Genomic DNA, 22,983 nt, shown 5'->3' with positions numbered 1-22,983 from the left:
GAGGGCAGTCAAATATATACCTGGAAGAACAGAGGGAAGCAGAACTTCTTTGGAAAGAACATTTTTTTTTGGTTCTCTTTTCCCCTGGTTGCCATTGTCCTTGTCCTGCAGGAACCAGCTTTTCATCGTTAACAATACATCATCACCAAAAATGGCACCTCTGCTCATGTGTATGGGCTACATCCGAGACAACACATTTTATAATACTGTGTATTCAAGACTGATTGACTGAATGCCAATGGCACAGACTAAGCGAGCTACAGACGTTACAATCTGAATGTACAATTTCCTTTAGATCCAATACCAAATATTTCCAACATAGAATGAGGGCCAAAATGACTAGATATAAAACTGAATTGTTTAGTTAGACCCTCACATTATACCGTTGTTGGTAAACCATATATTGTGTTTTTCTCAATTTTTGACAATCACATCATATTATGTGGGACAAGCAGAAGAGTATAAACAGACTGATTTTTATAAACCCAATCCCCTTTGGGAGACACTTAAAATTCACATATTCAGAATTACATATTATATAAACACACAGGATCACATTCCTAGAGAGATTATTTCAAAAATTATTTGACACAAACCAAATTTTAGAAATTTTCTAGATTGAAAGAAGGTAAAATTAAAATGTAAAGAAGGTAAATTAAAATGTAAAAAAGTAGAAATCAATAACAATATTGTTGGTAATTATACCAGAATCTGAAAATTATAGAAAAATAAGACATCCTGTACAGATGATCTTACCATTTCTAGAGACAGCGAACGTTTTCCGGTTCTAAAAATGAATTCGGAGTATAATAGATGACAAGATTCAAAAAGTATGGCTGTCATTGCTTACAACAGACAAAACAAAGAAATACCTTGTTCAGGTATGCACTCCCAAAATAAAAAAAAAATCTAAAGCCTGCTGTGTGCTCCAATCAACAGCACTGTTCAGGGAGCCAAGAGTGGTGGACCACTGGAATAATTCTGGGACACATTTAGAGGAAATGTAAAAAGTATGTGCAGGTAAAAATTTGGTGCCAACTCTGTAGTGTCGGAGGCTGTTGCCACTTTTTTCCCTGACAGGTTTACTGTAAATATATGTAAAGTATACATGCTTACCTAGTAAAAGTTGTATTGCCGCTTTGTACCAGAAACAATGCTAGTATACAACAATGTAAGCAGAATTTGTTAGTATACAGTGTGTTAGACAAGGAAAAAAAAAAGCATTAGGTGTGCATAATAAATAAGGTGCAAATGCCCTACAGCTTGGGCACCAGAAAAAACAAACCCAAAACCCCTTCTCTAAGGCTGAGGTTCACAATGTGACATCATTACATACAGCGGATATAAAAAGTCTACACACCCCCTTCCTGCCCAGGCCAATTTCCAGCTTTCAGCGCTGTCACACTTTGAATGACAATTGAGCGGTCATGCAACACTGTACCCATATGAAATTTTTATATTTTTTTTGTGACAGCTTTATTTTGGTGGTATTTAATCACCTCTGCGGTTTTTATTTTTTCTTAAACAAACCAAAAACCGCTGAAAATTTTGAAAAAAAAAGTTTTAGTTTTGTTATAAAATTTAGTAAATAAGTGATTTTTCTCCTTCACTGATGTGCGCTAATGAGACTGCAGTGATAGGTACTGATAGGCTGCACTGATGGGCACTGATGAGGCACTGGTAGTTGGCACTGATGGGCATTGACAGGCATCACTGATGGGCACTGAAAGGCAGCACTGATATATGGCACTGATAGGCGGCACTGATGGGCGACACTGAAAGGCAGCTCAGATGGGCACTGATGTGGGATTGATGTACACTGGTAGGCAGAGATATGTGGCATTGATGTGGCACTGGCACTGTTCAGCATTGACAGCTGGCACTGATGGACACTGACAGGTGGCACTTCTGGGGCCACACTGATCATCAGTGCCCTGATGATCAGTGTACATGTCCCCTCCGTGGAAATGCCGATAACCGGCATTTCCCTGTTTACATGTGATCAGACACAGCTGATCACATGACCGAGCCGACATCTTTGGCTCTTTCCGTAGATCGGTGATCTGCTCTGTCCGAGGGACACAGCGCACCGCCGATCGCCGCACACTCCCTGAGTCGCGCATGTGCGGCGAGAATGGGAGGAAGACATATGACGTCCTCCCAGAACAAGAGAACCACCTTGCGCTCGTCATTGGACTATATGGTGGGCGGGAGGTGGTTAATGTGACCTATAAACTATACAATTCAGTTGAACAACAAACTGAAATCTTTTAGGAGGAGGGAAGTAAATATTAAAAAACTAAAATAACATAGTTCCATAAGTGTGCACACCCTTAACCTAATACTATGTTAAGGCACCTTTTGATTTTATTCCAGCACTCAGTCTTTTTGGGTGTATCAGCATGGCACATCTTGACTTGGCAATATTTGCCCCTCTTCCTTGCAAAAACACTCCAAATCTTTCAGATTGCAAGGGAATCTCCTGTGCACAGCCCTCTTCAGATCACCCCACAGATTTTCGATCGGATTCAGGTCTGGGCTCTGGCTGGGCCATTCCAAAACATTAATCTTCTTCTGGTGAAGCCATTCCTTTGTTGATTTGGATGTATGCTTTGGGTCGTTGTCATGCTGAAAGATGAAGTTCCTCTTTATGTTCAGCTTTCTAGCAGAAGCCTAAAGGTTTTGTGCCAATATTGACTGGTATTTGGAACTGTTCATAATTCCCTCTACCTTGACTAAGGCCCCAGTTCCAGCTGAAGATAAACAGCCATAACGCATGTTGCTGCCACCACCATGCTTCACTGTGGGTATGCTGTTCTTTTGGTGATGCGCAGGGTTGTTTTTGCACCAAACATATCTTTTGGAATTATAGCCAAAAAGTTCATCCTTGGTTTCTTCAGACCATAACATTTTCACGCATGCTTTTGGGAGACTTCAGATGTGTTTTTGCAAAATTTAGCCGGGCTTGGATGTTTTTCTCCATAAAAAAAAGGCTTCCATCTTGCCACTCTACACCATAGCCCTCACATATGAAGAACACGGGAGATTGTTGTCACATGTACCACACAGCCAGTACTTGCCAGATAATGCTTCAGCTCCTTTAATGTTGCTGTAGGCCTTTTGGCAGCCTCCCAGACCAGTTTTCTTCTTGTCTTTTCATCAGTTTTGGAGGGATGTCCAGTTCTTGGTAATGTCACTGTTCCGCCATATTTTCTCTACTTGATGATCACTGTGTTCCATGTTATATCTAATGCCTTGGAAATTCTTTTGTACCCTTCTCCTGACTGATCCCTTTTAACAATGAGATCTCTCTGATGCTTTGGAAGCTCTCTGCAGACCATGGCTTTTGCTGTAGGATGTGATTAAGAAAATGTCAGGAAAGACCTACTAGAACAGCTGAACTTTGTTTGGGAGAGGCACTTTAAATGATGGCAGGTGTGTACTGACTCCTATTTAACATGATTTTGAATGTGATTGCTTAATTCTGAAACACAGCTACATCCCCGGTTATAAGAGGGTGTGCACACTTATGCAACCACATTTTAGTTTTTTTATGTCTACTCCCCCCCTAAAAGATTTCAGTTTGTTTTTCAATTGAGTTGTCCAGTTTATAGGACACATTAAAAATGGAAAAAGTTCTGAAATTATTTATCTTTGTCTCATTTTTCTACACAGAAACCTGACATTTTAACAGGGGTGTATAGACTTTTTGTATCCACTGTACAATATGCAAGGACAGCGAGGGCCTATTCACAACCCAGAACACTATACTTATGCAAGCCATACATGAGTCGAATTCCAAACAAATTTTCTTTAGAAAATCGGAAATTTCATGCATTTTGTAATCCGATGGTACCACAATTGATTTTGAAATTCAACCAAGCAAGCCTTCAATTTCTCCTCATGTTGCTACAGAAAAGAATTCTCATGGCCAAGAATTTTCTTTTCTTTCCAGGTCACAGCTTTAGATTTCTCGCACGATTCTCCCATCAATTCTAAATTCGTTCATTTTTCAAAAAATTTTCAACACGCCGATCACTCAGATTTGATGGTCACACGAAAATTGGCCGTTTCTGTGGCCCACTAATGGGGTGAAATTTGAACAAAAATTCTTAGAAAAGATTTTTGAAATACATTTTTTTTTTCGGAATTCGACCCATGTATTATTTATTCTTCCTTTTTTTTTTTTTTTTTTTTAATATGGAGTCATTGACCCCGGTAGGTTATGTAGGTCAGGAGTTTAAACTTCCAGGTCAGGTCAGTGACAAACAGCGAAGCAAGAATGAAGATGACCAGCCCTAGAGTTTGCACTATTAGAAATTAGTAAGCAGTGGCATCACGCATGGAGTATTTTGACCTGTTGACTTTAACTGTATGAAGTTTGGGGGTGGTTACCTTTATAAACCTCTCAAGTCATGAAGGATCATGTGTCACAAACCCTACAAATCTGCACTATTTCAATGCAGTCTAACTCACTTTTCCACTTTCAGTCTTCAAGGCCACACAAAGCTTTATGCACATGCAAAGCAAAGATGCACACGCATTCCTAGTACACTCGGAGCTCCCTTGGCACAGAAGGTTTTACGAAACCAAAATCAATGAAATAAAGATCAATGCTCTGAATCATCTGCTTGGCATTTGTTAACGGGAACACAATCTACAGCATTTCTGTATAATGCGCTCTCTGTAAATTTTTAACTACTTAACAAAACATTGGGACCTGTAGCAAATGCTGTACATGTAGTAAATCTAGTGCACACATGCTTTCATTGAAGCAGTGCATATGTTCATGTCTCCACATATGAACACAGGTATACTGGTAGACTGAGGAGAGTACTTATTTAAAAGGGCTACAATATTGTATATTCCCTTTGTGAAGAGAACAGACATGTACGTACTTCAAAGGAATCTTTAGGCACTGGTGATAGAAAACCTTCATCTTATGTACCATAAATGCAATATAATAGCAACTATAGATAATGAAAATACCATGACTTTGCTTTATTTCAGAAACTCGTGCTTTATTCCATGAGACAAAATGTGTGATTGTCCTTAACATACATATAACTATGAAAATGAACATGCCACATATACTGAATTAAGATATCAATAATATCCAAAAAATAATTCTGTCAACATCTACATATGTGGATCATACAAGATTAATGGTCTTTGTTACTCCATAGTGAACAGTCAGCTACTACTTTTTGGTTTTTCCACCGTCTCTAGCAGCAATATAGTAAGAAATGGATTGCAGTAGGATCCACATTTCTTAGCATGCCAATGGCCCCAATTCATTTAGTTCAAGGCATGCTAGAGTGGTTTTCAATCATTATCACATTCAATATTAACTGCTTGTTTGGTGGCTTTAGAATGCATTACAATGCCACTACAACATGATAAACCAGCCTCAATGGGTTTTATTTACTAAAGGCAAATAGGCTGGTCACTCTGCAAGGGAATTTGCAACAGAGCTTAGTGAATGAGGAGAAGCTCTGCTGATATTATCCAATAATGTACAAGCAAAACAGGTTTTATTTTGCTTGTATATAATTGGGTAATCTTTCCAATGGAATCCTCAACACATTTACTATGTTACCCCTGCAAAATTAACAGCCTATTTGGGTTTAGTAAATCAATCCCAATGACTAGAATATTATATGTGTAAATCCTATATGCTACCACGGACACTGCCTACTATATTTTTGACTATAGATTATGCTGCCAACACTATAGGTTTCCCTGATATATTAAAGCATTTACCATCATAATTTTGTACTAGCCATTTAGGCTGCAATATTAAGTCAATTGCACATTGTAACAGTGTTACAAGTACCTTTCCCTGTGAAATTGTATGGTACACAGTTCAGAAATCAAAAACTATAGGTAGTAATTTACATTTGGAAAGGACATTTAAATTAGTTCCCTTTCACACAGGTGTTTTGCATGTCAGTTTTTCATCTGTTTAAGGATGAAAGAAGAGAACCCATGTATTTCTATGGACAAGCGGATGTAAATGGATGATCATCTGTTTGCATCCGTTAATATCCGCATCTGTTAACATCCGTTTTTGTGAACAGAAGAAAACCCTTTTTTTTCTTCCGTAAAAAAAAAACCAAACCAGAATAGATGAAAAAACGGATGTAAAATGGACATATGGTCCGTTTTTGCATTAGTAAAGGATGTAAAAAAATGGATGTAAACAGAAAACCGATGTGGACGGATGAAAAACCCGATGTGAAAGGATGAAAAACCCGATGTGAAAGGATGAAAAACCTGATGTGAACGGATGAAAAACCCGATGTGAATGGATGAAAAACCGATGTGAACTGATCCATTTTTTCTTGGAAAATATGTGACCGAACTGATGAAAAAAAAATGGAACACCCGTACGAAAGGACCCTAAAGGCACAAAACTCAGTGGGACAAACAACAAACTGTAAAGCTGTACGCCTTTATTAGACTGAGGACAGTTATTGAGATTTATTGATAGTTTCTATATGTAAAATATCTTCATTGTTTATCTGAAACAGAAAAGATTTAGCAGGTCAGGAGTTCTCCCAGGAAAACTAAACCTAAAAAGGCACTTTAAAAGTAAAACAAAATCTTCACAGAAGTGTAGAAAAATTGAGAGCATTATATAAAACGTATGCAAAAATGTCAACACAAAGCACAAAATCTGAAGTGCAAAGTGCAGAAACATACAGATACCTACCAGATCTCATCTTCGATCATTCAAAGATGAATTCTGACTGGTACCTATGGGCTACTTCATTGTGGATTTTTGAATTGGTATCTAAAAGTGAAAGGGTGACATTCTGCAGATGTGCTTGCTTTCACTGGTCTATTAAAAGTAAGTGTACACTTAGCAGTCTGAAGATATAAATGGTTCATAGACTGGTTTATGAAAGATCCTTTGTAGACTAGCACTCCTATCACATGTCTATTTTTCCATCTTAACATACCCGGTAAATATAGGATTCCCATCAATATCCACATGCATTTCCTGTGCCTGGAATCATTTAAATTTTATATAGTTTAAATGTGTATGTCTAGCCTCAATTACTTACAAGGACTATTGGTTTTGAAACAGATTTGTGATTGTTGCAAGCAGCCTCATTAACCAGATTGGCCTTTTTAGGTTTAGTCATCCTCAGTATTTCTGTGACTAAAATTCAGTGCCTCAGGGTGAACTGAACCTGCCACAAAACAAAATGCTACGGCTCTGCTTATGGGTGATAAAGAAAAGAAAGGGATGGTCACAGTATATCTTTGGAACAATCATTATACAACGCATCATCATAATTCCTGCTGTGGCAGCAGCTGCCTCTGTACCCTCCTCGTTTACATCTATGAATGATTTGTGGACTACTTTAGAAAGCGCTAGTTCGTTATTACTAGACATTCCCGAGAAGTCCGCTTTGCATTGGTCAAAAGCATCAGCCATCCCCATGTCACTAAGTACAGACTTCAGGTCAAAACTGTCTTCTAGCTTAAACTTTGGTACAAACAACTCCATTTCTGTTATGTCCATCATTTCTGGATTTGTCCACTCCAAAAACTTACTATATGTTAACTCTTTTTCAAGCTGAAAAGAACAAAACAGTATAGCAATTAATTTAAAAATAATTCAGTACACTACTAAACAACCTGAAAGCCATTCCCATAAGCCAGCTATATGATTTCAGTGTTACAAAACATTATAATAATTCAAAGGCGTCAGCCCCTGCATTTACCTCTCCTCTTTAAAAACCATTTCTTGATCCCCCAATGGCCAGCTTGTATATGGCTGAGCAGATCATACAGTATGTAGAGCTACAATTCTAAGAGCCCAAGACCCTTCACTTCCCCTAACATTTTTAAAGATGCTTTGCTTTTCATTGAATAATTGCTGTTTCTGCAGACTCTGGCTCAGCCAACGTTGAGGTTGGTAATACTAAATCACCAAGTTTCAAGGGAATTATATGGAACACATGGAAAATATTAAAACCAAAAGGAAAAACATTTAGGCTACGTGCACACTGGGCATTTTAATAACGCTGATAACATTAGCTGTGTAGTCATATTAAAAACTTGATTTTTTCTGCGGTTTTGTATTAGCGTTTAGTGCTGTTTTTTCACATCTGCATTTTTTAGTTTTATTTGACCCCCAAAAAAATTTTTTTGCTGCGTTTTTCAGCGTTATGGTGTTTTTACAGCTAAAAAAACTCTTCTAGAAACCCACTAGTTCTGGGTTTTTTTCCCAGCCAAAAAAATTTTGATTACAGTCTGTGTGTACATGGACACATAGGATAACGTGCTGGGGAGTTTACTGGCTGTAAAAAAACAAAAAAAAACCATCAAAAGCCAAACAGCCGCTGTAAAAACATCCAGTGTGCATGAAGACTTAATGATTGCCTTTCAACCAACTGAAAAAACTGCAGTTATATGGGTACAGCAGGTATCTAGTACAATGAAAGGATAAGCAACACCTTTGCCATAATATAAAGCAAATTGCACAAACATAATGAAATACCAGGTACAGCAAGATAGTTAAAGGAAGCAGCATATGCAGAGTTTTAAATGACTACAAATAGCAGCTTTTATTGTTTTAGAAGCACATTGTTTAATATGACACCTTTAGGCTAAACCTTTAACTGCTATAATCTATACAATAGTCGGTCCTATAAGACCATTCAATAAAAATCAAGATCCTAGGAGGGTACTCCTTGATCCTTCATAAAAAGTCAAATACCTCAACAGAGATTACAATGAAGAAGTTTCTTACCTTTTCCAAGCCAGTGGTTTTATCCTGAATTTCATCAGGGAGCAGTATAAACATACTCAACTCATTATTCACATAGGGCAGTTCAATAACTTTTGTGAACAAATCTCCCACGTAGGTCATTGGAAACTTGGCTTTTTTGTACATCATCTGCACAGGCTTGGTTTCATTCTAACAACAGAAAGCCACGACTGCATTACAACTCATGTCTGCACAGTCTCAAAAAACATAGTTAACGGCTACAGCTAAACAAATGACCCAGTTAAAAACAAAGCAAAAAACTTTATGAAATGACGTAAGCTACGACAGGTGATGTTTAGTAAATGGCCTCTTGAATATCATTCTGCTGGGGTGGATTTCAGTATAAGCTCTATAGTTTAACACCCAAATGACCAGGGGGGTAATGCATACCTTTATGAGCAATACTTGCCATTTCATACCTTTATGAGCAATACTTGCCATTTCATACCTTTATGAGCAATACTTGCCATTTCATACCTTTATGAGTAATACTTGCCATTTCATACCTTTATGAGCAATACTTGCCATTTCATACCTTTATGAGTAATACTTGCCATTTCACAGTGTTCAGATTTAGCTAGTAGCTTTTTTACAGCTTTGTGTACAGTATTTGCACAACAAATAGTTTGCTTTTGGCAGAATACGTGCTTTATATGAATAACATTTTAATTGAGGTTTACTATTCACGGAAACAATTCAGAGAAATTATAAAACCTTCTTTAATTTCTTCAACAAGCATTTGCAAATAGACATTGTTTTCTGTCCAATTACAGCTCTCAATATATTCTGTCAGTTGTCTTAGTTACAAGATACCAAACGTATGCATTATTTAACCATAGTCCTAATCTAACCCTAGTCTACATTGTGGAATAATAGTGTACATTAGATTTGCCCATTTCCTGCTACAGTGTGTATCAGAAAACTATTTCTTCCACATCTATATGGCCAGTATTTCTGACAATGTGGCTCTGCATAACAGCCATGTTAGGTTGGAGGACAACAGCAGCTGAGTGGGGATACTGGTGCAAAAAATGTCAGAACATCTGGATTTTTGGAATGCTCTAGAGATCGGACTGCAGATCTAATGCCAGATTATTAGGGTGTTGAAGTCTACATGTATATTCATATATGGCAGGTGGATACATTGGGGTGTGGATCTCTCTGATTCTTTCATATGGGAAAGGGTGGTACACACTGGCCAAATATCAGCCGATATCAGCTGGTTCAACAGAACTGGCATGCTGAAATGTGAAATGGCTGTGTGCACTGACCGCCGTGTTCTGGCAGGGGATGCAGGGGGCGGCAATCCCCCTGTCATAACACAATAGCTCAGTGGGGAGATTGCTGTACTAACTTGATTAACTGGACTTGATTTATTAAATATCAAATAGATTGCCTCACTGTGTTGTCAGGGATGTGCTTTACAAAAATGATTAGTGCTCAGGACTCAGTAGCCATTGCAGCACTATTAAAATAAATGTGTTAAAGGACGCGTTCACCTAATTTAACGTTACACCTTTATTCAGGGTGTAACATTGTACAGATTTATTTCAGGTACTTATATAGCGCCGTCAATTTATGCAGCGCTTCACCTGTATATATTGTACATTCACATCAGTCCCTAACCCTCAAGGGGCGTACAATCTAAGGTGCACTGTTCACCGCTCCTGATCCCCTGTTCTGACATCTAGTGGGAGACCCCCCTCCCCCTGCTGGCTGTCTCAATCTGAAAAAAATTCAGGCTCCACCCGCCCAGCCACATCATTCAAAGTGTTGTGTGAATGGGAAAACTTCAAATTCTCAATGAACTACCAGAGCGCTGTTGAGCCCTCTATGTCATTCACGGAGCTTACAGCCAGTGTGTAACTGCCTGCCCATATCCTGTGGGTGCAATGCTTTACAGGGTCCCAGCAGAAAAACAAAAAAAATAAAATTACCTGCAAAAAATGTGCATTTATTATTTTTTCGTAAAGGCGATCATTTACAGAAAAAAAAAAAAAAAAAAAAAAAAAAAAAGATGTACCTGATATAATTAAGAGAACTACATGATGAAATGCAGTTGCACCATGGTCTGCAGTTTATGAATCTGCAGTGTTTAGTGATATCCACTCAATTATAAATGGGCTCCGCAGTTTGCATTTAATTCTCTAAAAATTCTTGGTGCTATGGGAACTAAAGTAGTTCTTTCCTAGGCTGCTTCCGCTACTGTGATTCCAAGTAATCACTTGGGGTTACAAAGTATCTTGATCCATACTTAAAAATGCATACCTTATTCAATTTAAAGGGCATTTCTGATGTATGCTGCTTGTCAAACTGGTTTGCCCAATTTCCTTTGAAGTAGATAGCATTGACTAGTACAAGTCTAGTAAGTGAATCCACACTGCCGCTCGGTAACAGGTCCTGGATTTTACCTAAATAAGATTTGAAAATTGTCACATAAAATCAGCATTGTACATTAAGAGGTGTACACAATGTATTTATACATATTCATACTAGTGAAGACTGTGCTTCCTATTCCTGAGGATGCAAAGAAAAGATGTAAACCTGCAACAGAGTACTAAAAACTATGAGTGAATGTATCTACTTAAAGAGCATGGACAGGGTTTTTTAATGTCAGGTAACATCACTTTTTTTTTTATACATTTAATGTATATACGCATTGTAATATGCATCAGCTTAACCGCTTGCCGCCCTGCCACTGTGTATATACGTGTGCAGGGCGGCAGTGGAGCGCAAAATCACGTTTTAAAACGGGTTCCGCGCTCCCGACACTTTCGCCAGCAGGGGGCGCGCGCGCGCTCCCGCCGACCCGCGGGTGACACTATTTGATCCAGGAGGGATCAATCATTAGATTTCAGCCAGTGATTTCTGGCTGAAATCACATGATCGGTCCCTGTCCTATCCTGTCCTGTGTTGACATACACAGGGCAGGATATGATGTCATTCTTCTCTGCCTGGACACATTCCATTCCAGACAGAGAAGAAGACATCCAAAAAGTGAGTACACAAGCACTACACTACAGTTAGAACACTCTAGGACACATTTAACCCCCTGATCGCCCCCCCCCCCCCCTCCAGTTAACCCTTCACTGCCCTGTCACCAGTGTTACTGATCAGTGAAGCGATTTTTACTGATCAGTGTCGCTGGCGACTTCCGATAGAGTTAGCGCCCCTCCCAGATAGCGCCAGATTGCCCGCCAGTACACCAGTAATCCCGTTTAACCCCTTGATCGCCCCCCCCTCCAGTTAACCCCTTCACTGCCCTGTCACCCAGTGTCACTGATCAGTGAACCAATTTTTACTGACCACTGTATCAGTGTCGCTGGCGACTTCCGATAGTGTTAGCGCCCCTTCCAGATAGCGCCAGATTGCCCGCTAGTACACCAGTAATCCCATTTAACCCCTTAATCTCCCCCCCCAGTTAACCCATTCACTGCCCTGTCACCAGTGTCACTGATCAGTGAACCGATTTTTACTGATCACTGTATCAGTGTCGCTGGCGACTTCCGATAGTGTTAGCGCCCCTCCCAGATAGCGCCAGATTGCCCGCCAGTACACCAGAAATCCCATTTAACCCCTTGATCGCCCCCCTCCCCCCCCCAGTTAACCCCTTCACTGCCCTGTCACCAGTGTCATTGATTACAGTGAACAGATTTTTACTGATCACTGTATTAGTGTCACTGGTGACTTCAGATAGTGTTAGCGCCCCTCCTAGATAGCGCCAGTTTGCCCGCTAATGCACGGGATTTTTTTTACCAAAAACATGTAGCAAAATACATTTTGGCTTAAATTTATGACTAACTGAGTTTACGATATATTTTTTATAGCTGAAAGTAGAAAATATTGTTTTTTTTCAAAATTTTCGTGGTTTTTTTGTTTATAGCGCAAAAAATAAAAAGCGCACAGGTGATCAAATACCACCAAAAGAAAGCTCTATTTGTGTGAAAAAAAGGACGTAAATTTTGTTTGGGTACAGCATTGCATGACCGCGCAATTATCATTTGAATTAGTGCAGCGCCAAACAGCAAAAAAAAGGCCTGGTCATTAAGGGGGGTAAATCCTCTGGGGCTCAAGTGGTTAAAAAGGTTATTAAACCTGAAAGCAAAAAAAAAAAAGGTGCAGTTTACCCATCCTATTTGCATTGGTTTTCTTTTCTTTTCACCTGGTGATCCAGCCAGCAACACACTTCCTGTGTTAGGTTGTTTGTACTCTGGATGGAGGAGCAATGGAAAACAGCTTTGGGTAGTGTTCGTACTAGCAGATTTAAATGGACTTTATGAACACATCGAAGCTTAACACTTTTAAAGTGGTCACAGCAGTCTTTAGTTTTTATTTATTTTAAGTTTAAAGGTTTTTGTTAATAAATAAAAACTGACCATTCTAAGTACCCCTGTCAGTGGTAAATGGTTTGTCTCAACACTCTGCCACTTTTGCTGGACAGCTTGGTTTGCTAAGGATAGTTGAAAATTAACAGACTTACTGGCTGGATTTACAAGTATACAAGAAAAACGAATGCAGCAATCACATTTAGGGATTGATCAGCTGAAATAAAATACATTTCTTCTTTAACAATGCTTTAATATTGCTTATAAGCAAATAAATAACCAAGAATTTTTTTGCTACCTTCTGTCTTTTGTTCCACCCAGGTATTAATTTCTTTTCTACAGTCCTCTGCCTTTCCAGAAAAGTCTACAGCCTGTAAATCTGCATGATAGTGTTTTTGAGTTGATCCAAGAAAATCCTGAAAAATTCAACCGCATTAATAGCAACAATGCAGAAAAAGAAAACAAAATGTTGTAGATAGTCATAGTTTTCTAGGCAAAGCAAGAATAAAAGGTTACTGTTACCACCTAACCAAAATAAAACCCAATACATTGAGTGACATGGTCAGAGCTGTTGTGCTTTGGCTTGAAAGTATATGACAAGTGGTGGGAAATGTTGCGGATAGAATGAAGAAGCATTAGAACCAGGCTTATACTGCTATCTGGGACCGCATTAGAGAGCTTGGTCCTCACTTACTGTCGCAGGGACTGTGGCATCACGACTAGAGGTCAGGGAATATATACAACAGGGACAGAAACAAAAATAAAAAGCTGGCTGAGGTTGAAAATTTTACACACTAATACGGAGCTCAGAAACCTGTAGATTGCTGCCAAGTGACTGGTAGGTTGCAGTGTGGGCTTGCTGACCCGCCATCTCAGAGCATTAACGAATGCAGGAGTTTTGATGCATTTTCAGAGAGTGCACCACACCTGCAGGATATAATAGAAGTCTATGGCAAAGCACTGCTAACCCAGGAAAGTCGCAGATGCCCTGCACTACACCTGCGGTGCAGGTAATCCACAGCACACAAGTGGGAAAGCAGCCTTATAGGGGGCTCAGAATAGTAAGGATTCGTTTACATTTGCAGTTTGGGGAAGGGGGACGGTAAAACCCCAAAGTTTAGGTGTGTTTTTACCACTCCCCACCTAACCCCACCCCCTTGAGCAACAGTGGCCAGGTGTACACATGTCACAGCAGGAGTTATATGCCCCGTCATGGTTGGTGGGTGTAGCATCAGCAGCTAAAGGGAGTAGGCGCCATTAAACTGCAGTGTTTTACCACCCCCCAACTTTGTATGAATGAGCCCTAAGGGTGCCACTGTCAAATGCAATTATAGGCTCATTCACAAGTGCAGCAAACACTGCTGCTCCTCTGAAAAGCGATCTGAGTGTGTGTGACAGGTGCTGAGGTGATATGTTGCCTCCTCACCACCCGATTCAAACCCACCATGATTCCTGTGCAACGTTTGCAATTGCAACACGTTAGTACAACAAGAAGGTTTAAATCAGGTGTGAGGAGGAGACACTGTGCCCAGTGATCTTTGGCTTCACCCATGTTGTTCAGGTAGATCTCTACCTCTAAGTTTGCCTACCATTGCTCTTATACAAAAAAAAATTCTGTCTGTCCTTCTGGAGAGAGATCAACATTATGCAAATGGAGCTTATGATGAAAAAATGCACATGGGCCTTGTCAATGAGCTTTTGTTTGCTTTAAACAGGTTTTGCATGCCCACCCAAGTTAATGAAGCAGGTCAACTGCAAGTCAAACATACAATACATTGCCAAAAGAAATGAGACATCTCCCCAAATCATTGGATTCAGGTGTTCCAACCACTTCCATGGACACAGGTGTATAAAACCAAGCACCTAGGCATGCAGACTGCTTCTACAAACATTTGTGAAAGAATGGGTCACTCTCAGGAGCTTTGTGAATTCAAGCGTGGTACTGTGATAGGTTGCTGCCTGTTCAATAAGTCCATCTGTGAAATTTCCTTGCTACTAAATATTCCACGGTCAACTGTTAGTGATATTATAACAAAGTCAAAGCAACTGGGAACAGCAGCAACTCAGCCATAAAGTGGTAGGCCATGTAAAATGACAGAGCGGGGTCAGTGCATGCTGAAGCGCACAGAAGTCACTAACTGTCTGCAGTCCATAGCTAAAGACCTCCAAACTTTGTGTGGCCTTCAGATCAACAAAACAGTGCGTAGAGAGCTCCATGGAATTGGTTTTTCATGGGCGAGCAGCTGCATCCAAGCCTTACATCACTAAGCGCAATGCAGAGCATTGGATGCAGTGGTGTAAAACACACCGCCACTGGACTCTAGAGCAGTAGAGATGCGCTCTCTGGAGTGCTGAATCACGATTCTCTGTCTGGCAATCTGGTGGACGTGTTTGGATTTGGCGATTGCCAGGAGAATGGTACCTGCCTGACTGCATTGTGCCAAGAGTAAAGTTTGGTGAAGAGGGGGGATTATGGTGTGGGGTTGTTTTCAGCGGTTAGGCTTGGCCCCTTAGTTCCAGTGAAGGGAGGTCTTGAGGTGTCAGCAAACCAAGACATTTTGGACAATTTCATGCTACCAACTTTGTGGTAACAGTTTGGGGATGGCCTCTTCCTGTTCCAACATGACTGCACACCAGTGCACAAAGCAAGGTCCATAAAGACATGGATGAGCGAGTTTGGGGTGGAGGAACTTGACTGGCCTGCACGGAGTCCTGACCCCAACCCAATAGAACACCTTTGGGGTGAATTAGAGCGGAGACTGCGAGCCAAACCTTCTCATCCGACATCAATACCTGACCTCACAAATGCACTTCTGGAAGAATGGTCAAACATCCCCATAGACACACTCCTAAACCTTGTGGACGGCCTTCCCAGAAGAGTTGAAGCTGTTATAGCTGCAAAGGGCGGAGCCAACTCAATCTTGAACCCTACAGACTAAGACTGGGATGCCATTAAAGTTCATGTGCATGTAAAAGCAGGCGTCCCAATACTTTTGGCGATATAGTGTACATTAGTTGGTAAAAGACACCAGTCCATTCAGTTCAACCTGTGTCTGTGTGTATATGTTTACGTCACTACCAACACTTTTGGTAATATAGTGTATTTGTCAATGACTTCTGAATGAATACAGAAGTCCCTCTTAGGCCCCTTTTAGCATGGTTGGTGCGATAGGGTCCGCCTGTCCATTTGTCAAGCAGCTCTGATCAGACCCTCCATTCTCCTCTATGAAGCAGCAGATGTAAACTGACTTGTGTCTGTTTATACTCGCCTACGTCCAATCCGATCTGCTAAACTCAAAATGGAAGGGGATCGGTTCCTCTCCATCTAGGTGCATCAGAGGGCAGTTGGGTGTAAACAGAGAGCGGGCTGTATCTGTGTTCTTTCTGCATAAGCAGACTGGACACAGACCTGTCATCCGCCTGCTCTGCTCAGCAGGGGATCAGCAGCATGGAGTCCACCTCATGTAAAAGGAGCCTTAAACTGATGTGCTTAGGGATCATGTTCTTGGCATCGGTTTCACCTCGACACAGGTCTTCTGCATCTTTCATTGAGCATCTAAAGTTGATCTTGCCTTCCCACTTCTTTCATGTGACTGTTGGTATCAATAACCAATATAGAAGACTGGGAACTGGGAGGAGACTGGATAAGCTATTTTCTTCTCAATAAAATGAGTACATCAATATATCTGCCTATATTTCTGGATCTACTACTTATTTTGGTATGTAATTTAATTAGCAAACAATGGTGCTTGTTCATCAAATGGGATGAGTATGAAAGTATGTTTCTATGCAGTGGCAGAGTGTGAAGATGTACATGCTGGTGAAGTAGTGTAAGAGTGGCACAGATTGCAGAAATGTGTATCTGTGCAATGGCAGCGAGTGGGGTAGTGCATGTGGATGCAGTGGCTGAAAGTGTAATATGTGGGCCACTGCAGTGTAATGAAAGGAGGAAGTGCATGCTGATGCAGTGGCATGAGGGATTGTGCATTGATGCAGTGGCAGCAAGTGCAGAAATATACCTCTGTGCAAGTCTGCATGACCATCCTAGAAGCTCCTATCAGGCATGCATGGTAGTGCTGCTATTTTCATGGAGACCAACAGCATACTGGTAGAGACCAGAGCATCTACAAAAAGCCTAACATGTCAACTGCACAAATGCTTTTGAGCGGCCATAATTTTATATATAAAATTCCTCTGTAAAAATGTCCAGTATTGCAATGGAAAAATTACATTGCACATGCCCCTGGCCAGCATCACAATGTTGAAGCCTCAGCAAAACAAATAACTGAAACAAATAAACTTTGGAGGTTATGTTGTCATCGCCGAGTACTTCCGAAAAAGTCAGTACGTCAAAAGCATTTATACATGTAGTGTGCATTTTGAAACATATATTGACACAGAGGGGTTTATTTACTAAAACTGGAGAGTGCAAAATCTGGTGCAGCTCTGCATAGAAACCAGATTCCAATTTTTATTGTCAAAGTTTAATTGAACAAGCTGAAGTTAGAGGCGGATTGGCTGCCATGCGGAGCTGTACCAGATTTTGCACTGTCCAGTTTTAATACATCAACCCCATTGGAAGATGCAATCCATATGTGAACTTAAACCCTACTGGGAGATGAAATCAGTATATGAGGCTGAAATTAGGGGAAAAACGTGAGCTCCATTTCACTTCAAATATTGATGTTTCATAAAACTACAGGATTGGGAGGCTCAATTATGGTTTACTCTCTTTAGAATTTTTACAGAGAATACAAAAACTGTCCATACATGTTATCTAAATCCATCCATAGATGGATCTGAATTTGGCCATTTAAGCAGAAAACAAACGAATTTCATCAATGGGCAGGCTGGTTGTAGTGAAGTTGGAGGGGGCAGGAGCGGCTGGCTCGGGTTCTCAGCATGTTGCTGAGAGGCTGAGCCAGCTCTTGGTCCAGAGCCTAGACAGACTGGCTGAGTGACGTCAGATAACAGTGGGCTTTGGCCTGCTGTTGGCTGAAAACAGGTCAAACCAGTGCAGGACAAAGTGCACTCCTGTGATCCATAGGAAAAGTACAGCCAAAATAGCTTCAGCCATACTTCTCTCTTTTAACCTGTCTGAAGACCAAATGGAAACAAAAGCAACAGTTACTAGATCACTTATGTTACCATCAAATAAAGGCAAGTAATATTACACCAGCTAAAGCTTACGTCAAGGAAGGTAAATGACTTTTCTCCATAAAGACGATTGGCGGTTCTCAAAAGGTAATCAGTGCCAGGCTTGTTGATTTCAGAAATAAGAGACTGAAATGATGAATGAACATCTTTTGCCTTTTCAAACTGAAGAACCTGAAAAAAAAAAGAAAGTTACAATCAATAGCATTGAGACTACATAATACAAATTGTACTGTGGCCTGCACTTAGGCTGGCTATATACTACTACAATTTTTGTTTTAGGAACGTTCAATTTAATGTAAGCCTTAGTGGGGTCAAATCGATGCTTGTTGGCAACCACAGTGAAAAGAAAGTTGGAAGGAGCAGGATGGCAATTGTTTCTCAAAACGAATACGTTTCTAACATGAATGTGGTTTTCACTCAGGAAATTACATTAAATTTCAAAAGAGAATGTTAAAAGTGAATACAATTTTAAAGTACTTTCGAACGACATTAATCCAATCATCAAATGTACTGTACAAAAATGTTTGTACAAAGGTTCATACAAAATATCAACCAGTATATAGCCAGATTTACTGCTAAATATACTACAGCTTTCTGAGTTAAATCTAAACTACAGAAAAATTTCAGCGGTAAATGAAAGTAAACCCAAAACCTAAAATGTATTATATTTCAGCTTACCAATCATTAGATGTGGGGGCTGCAATAGTTTTTTTTTTTAGGCTTCTTTTCTTCTGTTTTTACCTGGTGATCTGGCCAGTTACACACCTCCTATATTAGAATGCCCCCACTCTGGATGAAGAAGCACAGGGGCACCTTCGGATAGGTACATTGTCAATCTGGGGGGAGGGGGTGTTAGATGTACTAGTAGATTTAAATACACTAACAAATTCAACTTACTAACAAACTTACTAAGCAGTTACAGCAACACTTTTACATAAATAATAACAGCTGATCACTGTAAGCACTCGTCAAAAGTAAATGGTTTGTTTCAACCCTTTAACTGCTACATCTGCAGGACAGCTTGCTTTTGAAAAAGAACAGACTTACTGGCTGGATCACCAGGTGAAATATAAAAGAAATAAATCCTAAAATAGAAAACAAAATGCAATAAGATGGAGGAAAAATGATGTAGCACTACTCAGATGGATAAAAGAATAAATCACATATCATAAACTCATATATGTGCATAATTAAATCAATAAATAAATGTGAAAACAATATATAAAGTGACACAAAGTGCAAATATCAAATGTAATACTTTGCTACTTTTTATTACATCACCCCTGATCTCTCTCCCTAACCTGACTAACCTTTTGAAGACTATTTGGTCAGGTCTCAGGCCTCCAGGTGAATGAATACAAAATTGGTCGCAATAAATATTAATCTTCCTTTGCCTTTAGTATCCCAACTACAGGAGGCGTTATTCACCTGGAAGACAGACTTTGTGGCATATCTAAGGATCCGTCTGACGCCCTCTTTATACAGGGTAAGTTTCCCCCCTTTAGGAAGTTAGAGGGCCTCCAGGGATGGGCGATCCATGATCTATCCTGGCTAGGTAAAATCCCCTCAGTTAAAATGACCCTATTGCCACACATTTTATGCCATTTCCACTCCCCACCAATAGCAATTTTTCATGCAGACCTATCGAAATTTCAGTCCAAAATCATTCGCTTTGTATGGAGCAGGAAGGGTCACAGGCTTTCCAAACAGGTTCTTTTTGCCTATAAAATAGCTGGGGGGCTAGGCCTTCCCAATCTGGCACGATCAAGCCACTCAGGTCGGCCAGTTGTCAGTAGTGTATTCCCGTTTTGAGAAACCCAACTGGGTCTCTATGGAATGGAGGGCAGCCAATATGGTTCCGCTAGATTTAGTCAAATGGCAACCTGCAAGCCAGGGGGTGCCCATAATAGCCCCCACTCTATCCAACTCCTTGAATGTTTGGGATAGAGTGCAAAACAATTCCAAATGCAGTCTTTTCAACCACTGCCCCACCTTTTCAACAATCCTGCCTTTCCCCCGGGTCAAGATCCAGAGGCCTGTCAATGGTGGCTGAACTAAGGCTTGTATTGGATTGTTCATTTTTTAAATGCCCAGTGGGCCTTTTACTTTATCACACTGCCGATTGAAATTAAAGATGCCTCACTCTGAAACCTTTTCGATGTTATCAAAATTTCTTATTTCCTACGGTCCTTGGGCCCAGCAGTCACTAAAGACCCTAAAGTCACCCCTTACAAATTATGGTGTACAAGGGAGGCAGAGCATAAGGGAGGGATATCAGTCATCTACAGGTTACTGCTTGCTCCTAGACAACAAATTTCCTTCTATGCGCGAGTGGGCCTAGGATTTAGCCTCTAATGTAGATCCTTCAATGTAGTCCTTCGATGTAGAACACTCTGCTTTCCACTTGGCCTACAAGGGAACCAGATGGTACACAGTCCCTCATCTCTCGAGACTGTACCTGACCTCCTTGCTCCTATGTTTTAGGGGCTGTCACATACTTGGCACCATGTACCATATATGTTGGGAGTGTCCAAAACTGCGGGGCTTCTGGAATAGGTTATTTGCTTTGATACACAAGGTCTCAGGGATTTTGGTTCCACAATAACCACTCATTGCTCTACTAAATGAACCGGTAAAGACTTACCCTACCCCAAACTAAAGCTAAGCTTTTTTATGTTTTTGGTTGCCGAACTCACTATAGTCCACTCTTAGAAGAAGAAACCCTCTATTTACATGTCTGTATATAGACGCAAGGTCTCCGGGATTATGCTAAATGAACAACACTATTGTGCTCGCTGATACCACCAAACTATTTGAAGCTGTCTGGGAACCCTGAGCCAAATTGTGTCCATGTTGAGTTGTAAAATCCTGGTGCCCCTTAGGATTTATCCATGCAGGACTACCCATGTCTCCTTTCCTTTGGGATTCCCTTTCTTCCTTCCTTTTCTTGCTTCTGATTTTTTGTGCTCTCTTCTGTTTGTCTTAGTCCTCGGGGCCGAGACAGGTAGCCTGATATAGGTGCGACATAGGTTTCTTTGCTAGATCTAAAAGTTTGAGATTCTACTTTTACACTAATTACCTATTGTTTACTGTCTACTCAGAGTTTTGACATCTTTTTTGGTCACAGTCATGGGGAGACGTACATTGTTGTTCTTTAATGTCAATCTAGCTCCCCTAGATCCCTTTCCTTATTGGCTCTTTGTGACCTCTGAACATTTGTTCCAGAGCTCTGGCCATTGTATTTTCTGCAATGTTGTCTATTGATGCCTTTTTATTGAAAAACATTGATAAAATGCCTAAAAGCAAATTTAATTTAATAACGCTGTTAAGACAGATATACATGTAGAATCTGTGTCTCCAGACCTGACTAGCAGTTGGGGTAGGTTGCATGGTCTTGAAAATATTTATCCACAAATGTGAAAGGCCAATATCCTTGTTGGGTGGAGCAGGAGGAGGGGCCAGTAGTGGCTAACAGCAAAATGAAATAGTGCAAGTGAAAAATTGAAAAACAGGTTCACAAAATATGTGGCAAAGGAAAAAAAGGTTCCTCGGTTGGTGCGGTCAGCGAAAAAAAAAAAAAAGTCCCTGCGTCAGTAGTGTAGTCATCGAAAAAAAATGTTCCTGAATTGGTGATGTGACTGGAATGAAAAAAACACAATGTCCCCGAGTCAGTGGAGCGGTAAGTTGCTCATTTTATTTTCTATAATTCACCATCTCAGATTGCCATGCGTTATTTCTTCTGTGTATCAGTTGGTGCACGGCTCTAATAACCCTGCAATACTGCGGGTTGTGGGACAGTTCTGTTTCTTAGAACTATGTCACCCATGCTCAGTGTCTGGACTTTTATACAGCTGCAGTGGATATAAAAAGTCTACACACCCCTGTTAAAATGTCAGGTTTCTGTGATGTAAAAAAATAAAATAAATAATAGATAAAAGATAAATAAATTTCAGATCTTTTTCAACCTTTAAATGTAACCTATAAACTGCACAACTCAGTTGAACAACAAACTGAAATCTTTTAGGTGGAGAGAACTAAAAATAAAAAACTAGAATAAAATGGTTGAATAAGTGTGCACACCCTTAAACTAATACATTCCTTTGTTGATTTGGATGTATACTTTGGGTCGTTATGCTGAAAGATGAAGTTCCTCTTCATGTTCAGCTTTCTAGCAGAAGCCTGATGGTTTTGTGCCAATATTCCCTCTACCTTGACTAAGGCCCCAGTTCTAGCTGAAGACAAACAGCCACAACGCATGTTGCTGCCACCACCATGCTTCACTGTGGGTATGGTGTTCTTTTGGTGATGTGCAGTGTTGTTTTTGCGCCAAACATATCTTTCGGAATTCTGGCTTAATAGTTCAAGCTTAGTTTCATCAGACCATAACACATTTTCCCCACATGCTTTTGGGAGACTTCAGATGTGTTTTTGCAAAATTTAGCCAGGCTTGGATGTTTCTCTTCGTAAGAAAATGCTTCTGTCTTGCTACTCTACCCCATAGCCCAGACATATGAAGAATACAGGAGATTGTTGTCACATGTACCACACAGCCAGTACTTGCCAGATATTCCTGCAGCTCCTTTAATGTTGCTGTAGGCCTCTCGGCAGCCTCCCAGACCAGTTTTCTTCTTGTCTTTTCATCAATTTTGGAGGGAGGTCCAGTTCTTGGTAATGTCACTGTTGCGCCATATTTTCTCCACTTAATAATCACTGTCG

At 40.3% G+C, this 22,983-nt stretch overlaps 1 protein-coding gene across 2 annotated transcripts in view; it reads right to left on the bottom strand.

Moving 5' to 3' along the window:
- LOC149441982 (serpin B6-like) overlaps window positions 1-22,983 on the bottom strand; it is a 60,822-nt gene that overhangs the window by 4,717 nt on the left and 33,122 nt on the right. The window contains exons 3-7 of one of the 2 annotated variants that reach the window (XM_089656680.1): window positions 18,301-18,438; window positions 13,409-13,526; window positions 11,054-11,196; window positions 8,768-8,935; window positions 4,996-7,588 (exon numbers count right to left, since the gene is read on the bottom strand). In XM_089656680.1, the coding sequence (XP_089512806.1) occupies window positions 7,184-7,588; window positions 8,768-8,935; window positions 11,054-11,196; window positions 13,409-13,526; window positions 18,301-18,438 (972 nt within the window). In that variant the 3' untranslated portion in view covers window positions 4,996-7,183. Of the gene's footprint in view, window positions 1-4,995; window positions 7,589-8,767; window positions 8,936-11,053; window positions 11,197-13,408; window positions 13,527-18,300; window positions 18,439-22,983 lie in introns of those variants that run through there. The other variant, XM_089656681.1, reaches the window with a different exon arrangement.

This window comes from Staurois parvus, unplaced genomic scaffold (assembly GCF_062004578.1).
Source record: "Staurois parvus isolate SC_StPar_1 unplaced genomic scaffold, SC_StPar_1.0 ptg000928l, whole genome shotgun sequence".
NCBI classification, from domain to species: Eukaryota; Metazoa; Chordata; class Amphibia; order Anura; family Ranidae; genus Staurois; species Staurois parvus.
Note: the sequence above shows the minus strand (reverse complement) of the source record. Positions and strands in the feature narration are given on the sequence as shown.